The following is an 11,112-nucleotide window of genomic DNA, read 5'->3' on the forward strand; positions in this document are numbered from 1 at the left end:
TTTATACACAATGGAATATTACTCTACATTAAAAAATGACAAAATTATAGAATTTGGAGGGAAACGGATGGCATTAGAGCAGATTATGCTAAGTGAAGCTAGCCAATCCTTAAAAAACAAATGCCAAATGACTTCTTTGATATAAGGGGAGTAACCAAGGACAGGGTAGGGACCGAAGAGCTTGAGAAGAAGATTAACATTAAATAGGGATGAGAGGTGGGAGGGAAAGGGAGAGAGAAGGGAAATCGCATGGAAATGGAAGGTGATCCTCAGGGTTATACAAAATTACATATAAGAGGAAATGAGGGGTAAGAGAAGAATAATACAAGTGGAAGAAATGATTTACAGTAGAGGGGGTAGAGAGAGAAAAGGGGAGGGGAGGGGAGGGGGGATAGTAGAGAATGGGATAGACAGCAGAATACATCAGACACTAGAAAGGCAATATGTAAATCAATGGAAGGGTAACTGATGTGATACAGCAATCTGTATACGGGGTAAAAATGGGAGTTCATAACCCACTTGAATCAAACTGTGAAATATGATATATTAAGAACTATGTAATGTTTTGAACGACCAACAATAAAAAAATTGCAATGCAAAAAAAGAACATTTATAAAGGCATAAATTGACGTATAAAGTATAAATATATACTTTATATATAGAGATGCGAAAATTGTGCTCTATATGTGTAATAAGGATTGTAATGCATTCCACTGTCATCTGTATTTTAAAAAACAATAAAATCAATTAAAAAAAAAGAATTCCTTCTTTTTCTTTCATTTCCTTAATAACAACAACCCCCTCTAGGATGTTTTTATAGGTAAGTATTCTATTTCTCAATTTGCATTTAAAAATAGTCTCTTCACTTTGCTATCTTGTTGATGAGGCTTAGAATCTGAGAGAATCTGAATGACTATAGAAGGGAAACAAATGAACTTATTGTAAAAGAAATTCATTGTGATTTCTTAGCTTCCTAAGGCTTCAAATATTCAGGGCTTTTTATAGTCAAGACAAAGGAGAGATTTTGTTTTTTTTGACAGTGAGTGCTGAGGGTCCTTGTGGCCAGCAGGGGGCATCACATCCTCACTGAGAATCAGGCTACAACTCCACTGCCTGATTCAACAGGCTCAAACTGGGACTGAGAACCTCAAAAGTCACAAATACAAATTCCCTTTGTTGCCTTCACTGTCATGTCATGGTTGGAGCAGCCTGGAATGGGGAACGAAGCTGAGCTAAAAGACCAGGATAAACTAAAATATTCAATGCCAGCTAAGTGTCTATGTGGCCTTGGGCAAGTTACTTATCCTCTTTGTGCCTCAAAATGAAAACTTTACTAATGCCATCCGCCTTACTGACCTCACAGATGCACAAATGAAATGCCACATGAGAAGGTGCTGGAAAAAACAAGTGCTATTACACTTGAAAGAGCTAAAAAGCCATGATATAATGAATATGGCAATAGAAGTGGCAGCTTATTGAGTCCTAACTGTGTGCCAGACACTCTGCTAAATATACACATTAACTCAATTTAGATCATACCCTTGTACAGTAGGTATTATTAAACCCATTTTGTACAAGAGAAACTTGAGGTGTTGGGAGGTTGAGAAGCTCATCCAGAGTCAGGTGTTAGAAAGCAGTGGAGCAGGATTTAAATCCAGGTCTGACTTCAGACTCTGCTGTTCTGTGTCTTCATTATTTCTCTCAGTTCAGCACTTGGAAATTTAAGTATTGCTCTTGCAGTATTACTCAGAAGAGAACCAGCATGAAAAAAATCAAGCTGCATGCTATCTCATGAAAAAATATGAAAGCCAAGTTATGCCTTTCCACACGTTAATTTATGCAATTGGCTTCAAAATCATTACATGAGATACTGTCTTGATAAAATGGAAGTTGAATGAGTTAAAAAAAAAAAGACTTCAGGATAACCAGTAAGGGTCTTTATTTAGTCTAGTGGCATGCACTATTATTGGCTAAGAGAAAGGTAAAGAAGAACTATGGAAATCCAGGAGGAGGAAGAATTGGAAGAAATAATTTCAAAAAAGAAGCCCAAAGGAGAATTTTCACATAGGTTTCTTGAGTTTCTAGCTGCATAGGATCATAGGATAGATGGGGAATCATTAAAGAGAACTTCTCAACCTGGGCTAAGTCTCCAAGGCATAGAATTGCCAAAGTCCTGGGAAACACCCATTGTACAATGGCCAGGGGGAAGTTTTTTTGCAGATGGGAATGGGGGTGGGTGGATTTTTCTGTGCACTATACTGTCTCTTTAGCTGGTAAGGAGAAGGTTCACAAAATGCAGTTCCTGAGGGCCTCACCAATTTTGGGTATTATTTACAGCATGATATTTCTTTCATGAATCACACAACTACAAAGAAAGTAAGTACCTCCTAGTTCCTGACTCCTTTGGTGGAGGAGTAAATATCAAGTGAGAGCTACCTCAACTTATATACACGATGAGGTTTTTAATAATGGTATGTATTCTCATCTCCACTTTACAAATGAAAAAACTGAGGCTTTTTGCCTCAATTAAAGTAGTGCAGATAACATTTGAATTGGGGGAGCCTGGTTTCAGAAGCTGTATTCTCTCTCTCTCTCTCTCTCTCTCTCTCTCTCTATCTCTCTCTCTCTCTCTCTCTATTTATTGCAGCCGTAGGGATTGAACTCAGGACATAGTATTGCAGAGGGACTCCACAGTCCACTTCATCATGTCAATACCAAGAAGAAAGTGAAGGGAGGGGAAATAGGAGCTGAGAGGAGAGGGAAAGAGGAGGAGGAGTGGGGTAGGGGCGGGGAGAGAAGGCTAGAACAAAATAAAAGGCTCTGATAAATATCACTAGCTAGTTCAACAGGTACACTTTGGAGGATCGCCTCTCTAGGCAAGGTCCTTGGAATAAGGTACTCTTGAGTCACCCAATAGTCTTTTCTTCACCCTGAAAGAGGAGTGGAGAAACTGGGAATAAGCGCAGCATTTCTATACAATGTGGTAACTGTTAAACAGGAAAGTCCACTGGTGCTCCACAGAAATTCCTGTGTTGCCAAGCACATCCCAGACGTGGAAAGTTACTGAGTTACAGTGACTGGCTATTAAGAGGCAGGCTGATTCCGTCCCAGACCAACTACTGCAGATTCCATTGTCACTCGGCTTCCATAAAACCAACCTTGTTTTTATGAGACTGTTCTGCAAAAGTGAATTTTAAACAAAGTCGCACCCTTACTAGATCTGGTCTGTTTTGCATCAAGGACAGTAAAACACTTGGGCTAAACCTTGAATAAGGATCAAGTCCCACAACTGACAAAATATTCCACCAGTAAAATTATTTCAACTTTTGTTTTAAAGTTTTCACAAGAGAGTGGTTGGAAGAAATATCCCACTAAAATCTGCAGAATGATGACTAATCTCCTATTTGAGCCAGTTCATTAAATTACTTAATGACGACAATGGAAAAGTAAATGGCTTTATCCTGAAAGCTTTTGCTCTTTAAACGAATGGCGAGCAAGTGCGTTGCAACGAGATGAAGGAACTGAGTTCCCAGGAATCAGCAGCAGCGAGTTCTGGTGGGAGTTCCAGGGAGGTTCTTGCTCCAAGGGTAGGACCTGGGAGTATGGTCGTGCCCAAGGGGTCAAATCCTCAGGGTGGGTTGTTTCCTTCTTGCTTTTGTTTGCCTGCAGCTGCAAGCAGGAGCTCGAGGGCCCGAAACCCAGTTGTTTGCTTGTGTGGGGTCTCGGGTTCTCGCCCAGTGGGCGGCTCCCCGGCTCCCGGGAGGACTCGGACCCGGGACGTCCCGGGGAGCTCACACCGCCCGCGAGAGGTGAGACACTCAAAACACAAAGCTAGTGGCTGGGGGAAGGGGCGGCTGCCAGCAGAGCCCACACCTACAGCTGTGCGCCCAAGTGCCGCCTGCGAGCTCTGCGGAGCAGCCTGCAAGGGCTAGTGGGAGGCGGGTCCCGGGTCCTCTTGCCAAGCGGACAGCGTCAGGGCCCCGGACCTGCCAAGCCCTCGCAGTCCCCCTTCCTCTGCAGTGGGCGTCTGAGAAAACCCAATCTGAGGGAATCCCGAGCTGCGACTGGGGCCCTGCGCATCCGGGCTGTGGTGGGAGGCGGGACTGGCGACTACCCTGAGGCGCCCGGGGCCCCGACTTTTGTTTTGGGGAGTAAGATGGCAGGTCCCGGGAAACAAAGGAAACTTGGGGCGGGCCCGGAGAGCGGCGTGTGTGGTTCGCGTGTTCTCCCCGGGTCCTGTGTGGGAGTCGCCCCGTGCCTGTGCGAGCCTGCACGCAGCCCGTTTCGGGAAACAAGCCTAGTGCCAGAAGCCGGCGGCGCCCGCCCACCTGCCGCGGTGGCCGCCCGGGGACATCCCGGCCCGTGAGGGCTGGGGCGGCGGCGGTGGCTGGGAGGGGGCGCTGGGGAGCCCGACGGGGGGCGGGGAAGGCGGGGAGACGGCGGGGGAGGAGGGGAGCACGGGTAGGCGGGCGGTGCACGTCACCGCTATTGTGGCTGTCCCGGTATATAAGGTCCCGCTGGCCCGCCGCGCTCCCCACTTTGCCTGCGTCCTCCTGGAGCCGTCCTATCTCCTCGCACCTAGCATCCAGGGAAACGCACCGCGCACCGACGGAGCGGACATGGGCAGAGCGATGGTGGCCAGGCTGGGGCTGGGGCTGCTGCTTCTGGCACTGCTCCTACCCACGCAGGTGAGGTCCTGGAGTCCAGTGGGGCTTGGGGGCCGTGCTCCGGGCTGGGGAGGGATGGACCCCCCTACTTCGGGCCAAGCACTAGGACTGGAAGTCTTGTGTAACCGACCAGGGGGAAGGGCGATGTGGACTCCCCTTGTCCTTTGTGAGGGCCGCCCGTGTCCCTCCCACGGAGTGTCTTCGAGCTCCCAGTGTACCACACAAAGAGAGGAGGGTCCCCTTCAGGGAGCACTACTTATGCTTCATCTTCCACCGTCGGAGCTAATAAGGGGATGCCGAGGAAGCCCCGGCCATCTGGCCCTACCGCCCACCCCAGTCCTGGGAAGCTCCGGTTTGAAGCCTGGGAAGGGACCCTTTCCCGACGTTGCGCAATTTGCAGTGCAATCTCACCCGTGGCCCATCCCTGGTAACCTTAGGAATCCGGTGTTAGTCCAGATTGACTAGCTCTGGGGAGGCGGCGTGGTGGGACGTTTCTGTCTCGCAAGGCTTTGTCTCTGTCCCCGCCTTGTTCCCAGATCCTGTATCCCGGGAACCGACCTCGCCCCTAGCGCAGGCACCGCGAGGGGTGCTGCACTGCCCTAAGGGTGACTACACATCCCCAAGAGCGAGACCTAGGGCTGAGCCTGGGAGACCCGAGTAGGGGCGAGGGGAGACCCTAGTGGGGGCGAGGAAGGGGATATTTCTCTCCGGCATCTGGGGCTTGGAGGGCTTGGAAGGCGCAGCTGGGTGGATTTTTCACAGCCTTTGGTTGGCATTTTCCCCGAAAAGTTGGGCGCGCCGGGTCCTCGGTCCCTAGACATTCAGTCTCCAGGCTCACCTGGGAGCGCAGCCCGTGAGTGTGAGCGCTCTTCGTCTTCCCCGCCGCGGGCCGGGTAACTGTACCCTATTGTTGTCTTGCAGCAGGTCCGCTGCGCTCCCGAGCCTTTCTCAATTCCCCCGTGGGGGAGGGGCGCGGTCGCCAGAAACGGACTAATCTCCCTCAGCCCTGTCCCATCTCCTCTGAGCAGATTCCGCCCCCCCCCACCACCCTGGAAAAAAAATTAAAGAGGGAGGTTTTAGTTAGGCGAATAAAGCTAGCTTAGCAGGAAAAATTTTTTGTTTAATGCAAATTTCATTAATTTTTTTTGGTGGTGGTGGTATAGAGGACCCTTAGATTTTCACATTGGTGCTATGGGCTCAATTTTAAAAAAGTCACCTGCTGTACTAAAAAGCTCTTTGTATTCATAAACAACAAGCTGCCTTCTAGGATCCCACCAAGGTCTGCAAAACAGGCGCCCTGTTTTAAGAAACTTACCATATTAATGCTTTACAATAGTGGGAGTGGGGTTTCCTGATAGGACAGATTCAATGTCACATACAGTAGCTTTCCAATAAATATACTTGACTTGATCAAGATTTTTTGTTCTGATGGTTAGTCTATTATGGATACAATTTGTACATTTCTTTAGTCACTATTTGCTTAATGGCTTTCTGCGTTTTACAACAAAAGGAGCTAGTGCTGATGTAGGAGTGTTTTATCTTTGGATTAATAGGCAGCCGAATGTACATGTGGCCCAGACTCTTGCTTGGTGCCACGTCCTCCCTCCTGCCTGTAATTGGAAGCCCTTGTAAACCCTCCCTTGCAGCGAGAGCTGAAAACTCCCGATCTGCCTTTGTTCCATGACAAAGGAGAGATTATCACGTGCCCCACTGGACTGTGCATTTCCTGGCTGGAAAAATCGGTGGTGAATGATGCCACTCAGATGCTGGGACACTGGGGGAACCTTGGTTGTTGGCCACAGCATTGAGCTAGTGACCAGGCACTGAGCCTGCTGCTGGTGAAATTTAACACCCATCTTTCTGTGTCTTTGTGTGTGTGTGTGTGTGTGTGTGTGAAGTCATTCTGACTTAATGGTGTTTTGAGTGAAGTCATTCTGTCTTAAAAGCAAGGATTCATTTTTTTTTTTCCAATTTAAAATAAATACTGTGACGATTTAGAGATGGGTTAAAATTTCAAGAATTCAAAGGTATAGATAAGATACCAAATGTCCTCTTAAGTTAAAGACTAAGATACTCAAATAAGATAACCAGAGTCCCCCTCAAGAAATGGGTTTATGGGGGCTGGGGATGTGGCTCAACTGGTAGCGCGCTCGCCTGGAGTGCGTGCGGCCCGGGTTCGATCCCCAGCACCACATACCAACAAGGATGTTGTGTCCGCCGAGAACTAAAAAAAATAAATATTAAAAAAAAAAAAAGAAATGGGTTTATGAAAATTACCTACAGATTAGGATGGATAGTGACCCAATTAATTTTAGTACCATAAATCTCAATTATAATATTTTAAAGGCCAATTTTTAAAAGCAACTTTAAAATGTCCCTCACAACTTTAAAATGTTCCCCTTTCTAGGGAAATAGAGGAAACATTTTTGTAATGCCAGGAAAACCATACAATTTCGGAAACTGGATTAGCTAATTTGGTCTTTTATTTCTTTGTACAGAATTGAAAATGGTGACACTTTTGGCTTTGACAATAAAAGTTCTAATAGTTATTAAAGAACTTTTGTTGTTCTTTCTGCTGTATATTCTCTAGGCATCTATTTTAGTTCATTTTGAAACTAAAGAGAATAATCTTGGTGGAACTGAGCAAGAATTCAGAATGTAATGGTGCGGGTAAGAGAACAGTGGTAGGAGGTGTAGCTCAGTGGTAGAGCACAGGTTTAGCATGCCATGTGAGGCTGTGTGCTCCATTTCCAGCACCATTAAAAAAAAAAAAAATCACCTACCTTAGTTGTATGTTGGAGTATATGTGGAGGTAGTTGTAACAACTGTGGAAACTTATCAGTGTAACTTTTTATATATTTTAGATTTATTCAAACCAAACAGCTGTTGTGACACTTTCAAGTAACTCCTCACAGAGTACCTCTGCTGCTCCCAATTCAACTAATGCTACACCCAGCACAGGTGGCAGTGCCCTGCAGTCAACAGCCAGTCTTCTTGTGATCTCGCTCTCTCTTCTACATCTCTACTGTTAGAGACTCAGGCCAAGAAACGTCTCTACTTCCCCATCTTCTAAACCCAATCAGAATGGCGACTAGAAGTCCAGTGTGTCAAGGAAGAAGCTGGTCTGCATCAAATCTACCAATTCCACACCTGATTTTATTGGCACAGAAAATGTTGAGAATTCCAAATTGATTGGTTTGAAGGACATGTGAAGGGTTTCACACGTGATAAATGCCAATATTAAATCTGCTGGAGTTTCATGTGCAAGATAAAAAGAGATAACATCCAAAATTGAGACACAATTTCCTTGAATGAGGCAAAAGAAATATGGACATTTAAAACTCTATCTTGAAAACAAGAATAGATTTTGTCTAGAGATAAAGGATGGAATGTGGAATGGAGATTTCAGTTTTTATTTGGTTTATGAGAAATCTATAAGGCCATAAAACAGTTAGGTAATATAAAAAGCTTCCATGATTCTATTTATATGTACACTAGAGGGAACTTCCAGGTGTTACTGTAAATCCTCAATGTATTGTTTCAGCAGTACTAATTTAATGCTGATATATTCTAGAAAAAGTTTCACATTGTTAAGCTATTTCTGTTCCTTTGGGAACTGAACTCTTTCCTCTGTGGTTTTTGGATTTGACATTATATTTGAACTTTTATGTAGCAATTGACATGTGCCAGGGCAATGATAGATTGGAATTCACCCCAAATCCAGGCATCATGAGTAAGTCTTGCTTATCCTCTCAAAGTCAAATGGTAGGCATCTCCCATCTCCTGTTTTCATTCAACAAGAGTGCCAGATTCCTTTAGCTAAACTGATTCCAAAGAGTAGAATTGCATTGACCTCAACTAATTTCAAAATGCTGCTTTTTATTTCTACATCTGTTGAATACTTTTCATAATTGAAAATGGTCTGCTTTGAAGGTAAAATGGCAAATCTTGAAATTAGAAAGGCAACTATGTGAAGAAGCCAAATTTATAAATCAGCGTTTGGGAAGTGAAGACTGGAAGCTAGCTTGCATATTAAATTCACAAAAACTTTTATACTTTTTCTGTAAATACTTTTTTTTTTAACTATGGATCAGAATAGCCACATTTTGGAACACTTTCTGTTATCAGTCAATATTTTTAGGTAGTTAGAACCTGATCCTAAGCTTAAAAGCAGTCTTGATCTTTTAAATCTTTTACAACTGCCTTGAAACACAGAAACCTTTTGAAAAATACACACTCCCTAAAATGTTTTGTTCGCATGGTCACACACTGATGCTTACATGTTCCAGTATCTAATATGGCCACCATAGTCTTGACAACCCAAATCATTTTTTCTCATCTTTAGAAACCTACACGGAACAACCAGATCAAACAGATCTAAAGCTACTGTGTGTGTGAATGAACACGCCCCTTTGCTTCATACCTGAATGCTGTACATCTATTTGGATTGTATATTGTGTTTGTGTATTTATGCTTTGATTCATAGTAACTTCTCATGTTATGGAATTGATTTGCATTGAACACAAACTGTAAATAAAAATAAATAAATGGCTGAAAGAGCAATCTTTTGAATTTTATTTTATTTTTCTGGTACAAGGAATACTTTTGAGCAGTCATGGTTGTATGAGTCTGTTATTTTCAACTCTTAGGGATTTACTTCAGTATTTTTCCAATTAAGTAGAATACCGCAGTTTGTCTATTTCTGCATTGCCAACTAGCAATGGATTTGGGCCAGAGAATTCCATCCAAATGTCAACATCTTCTTTTCCCCTTCCACCACTGGGCCCTTTCCTCTTCTCTACTGTTCTCCTTCTGTCTCTAAAGTCAACATCTTTAAGGCAGCACTCCTTACCCTGGTATCCGATGGCAGCCACATGGCAGGGTACTGATGATTGAATGCTGAACTTGCCAGACGAAGACATAGAATCTACATGACGAATGGTATATGCCAAGTAGTGCTCTGAGGAAAACCCCAAGGTGTCAGGAGCCAGGGCCATTGGTGAGAAATGGTGAGTATTCTTGGACATTAGAACTGACCTCTGACTGACAAGATAGTATAGAGGATTTGAGGGGGATTATTGGTGCAGGTCTGAGCCACTTTTTCCATATCTTCCTGGAAGTCCACAAACCACTTTGGTTTTCTAAATTGTTACTCCCATCTGCTCCGTTCACACCCTTGAATTCTTTTGACACATCAAGTGCATTTATGGAGTCCCAGCATCTTTATTGTGGTTCAGGGACCATCAAAAAAAGACATACTGGGACTCTGAGGAATAAGTGGAAGCTACAGTCCTCAGATGGAATGTCTTCAAACAAATCTCAGTTCTGAAAAAAGGGTTTTCAACTGATGATATTAGGCCCAACTAGATGACCTGGGACAGCTTTCTTATACAAATCATTATTTACAAAATTCTTGATGGCAGCATGAAGTACTAGATCAGTGTTTGGCTGAATAACTGGGGACTTACCTAATTCAACATGTAAACTGACCATCCCAGTCCACTTTTTTTTTTTTTTTTTCAGTTTGGCACCTGTGCACATCTTTGAACCATACTTGATTCTCAAATAAAGATGAGATCATACTTGTGCCTGTCATGATGGAAATTATCCTGCATACAATTTAAAACACCTTCCCCAGAAGAGGATGCGATCTTTGGGTTGTGTTGACTTCTCAGTATGCTAGAACTAACTTGCAATGGAAACTAACCATTGTTAAGCCATTATTAATATCTTAGGTGATATGATAAATAAGAGGGAAGAAAGAAAACATAAATGCCTTCTTCCAGGGTCAATCTCATGTTTCTTTGCTGTCAGTAAGCATCTCAGTTGGTCATGGTTCTTAGCCTTGGAGGGATGACAAACTTTTGCTGAATTTTTTTGTAGATATCCACTGAATTTAATCACAGGACATGGTAGTACTAAGAGAGATGCCCTAAGAGATCTGTATTTTGAACACATTCTTCCTTAGCCTCCTTTGTGTAGTAGTGAACCAATTGTTCCTTGGTAATTAGGATCAATTCATGAATACAGAAACTCCCTTTGTCCTTGGATGCAGAGGCTTGAGGAACCCTAAGTGGCTGGGTGGCAGTCTCAGTTTCTAGTTCAAATGGGAGCGTCATTGCTTCTCCTGGTGAACGCATTCTTCCCTGGGAACCAAGTCCTCTGGACCAGCAGAGCATATTGAATAGGAAGTAAAAATGCTGCTGGTGAATCTCTATGAGCAAGAGTGACTCACCCACTTCCATTTTCACCCCTGGATTCCTAGCCCTGTGAGACTCAACCATGGGAGAAATGGCACCATATTTAGAGCATATATTGTCTTCTGGAGGACATTGTCCTAATTGTGCAAGGTATTGACCCTACCTAATGCTGTAACTTGGACTTTCAAAAGGTCCTTCTGGCTCAGGATTGTGGCTCAGTGGTAGAGCACTTGCCTAGCATGTGC

General features: G+C 44.0%; 1 protein-coding gene across 1 annotated transcript; it reads left to right on the top strand.

The window, feature by feature from the left end:
* Nucleotides 1–4,569: 4,569 nt before the first annotated feature.
* Nucleotides 4,570–9,161, top strand: Cd24 (CD24 molecule). Its single transcript, XM_077802051.1, has 2 exons — nt 4,570–4,688; nt 7,532–9,161. The coding sequence occupies exons 1-2, from the start codon at nt 4,620–4,622 to the stop codon at nt 7,697–7,699; spliced, it is 237 nt and encodes a 78-aa protein (XP_077658177.1). The 5' UTR covers nt 4,570–4,619; the 3' UTR covers nt 7,700–9,161.
* Nucleotides 9,162–11,112: the final 1,951 nt, after the last annotated feature.

The sequence above is a fragment of the Urocitellus parryii genome, chromosome 8, assembly GCF_045843805.1.
Source record: "Urocitellus parryii isolate mUroPar1 chromosome 8, mUroPar1.hap1, whole genome shotgun sequence".
NCBI classification, from domain to species: domain Eukaryota; kingdom Metazoa; phylum Chordata; class Mammalia; order Rodentia; family Sciuridae; genus Urocitellus; species Urocitellus parryii.

Coding starts and splice junctions, on each gene's coding strand:
- Cd24 (XM_077802051.1), top strand. CDS start 4,620: ATGGGCAGAGCGATGGTGGCCAGGCTGGGGCTGGGGCTGCTGCTTCTG. Junction 4,689..7,531: donor CACTGCTCCTACCCACGCAG/GTGAGGTCCTGG, acceptor TATATATTTTAG/ATTTATTCAAACCAAACAGC.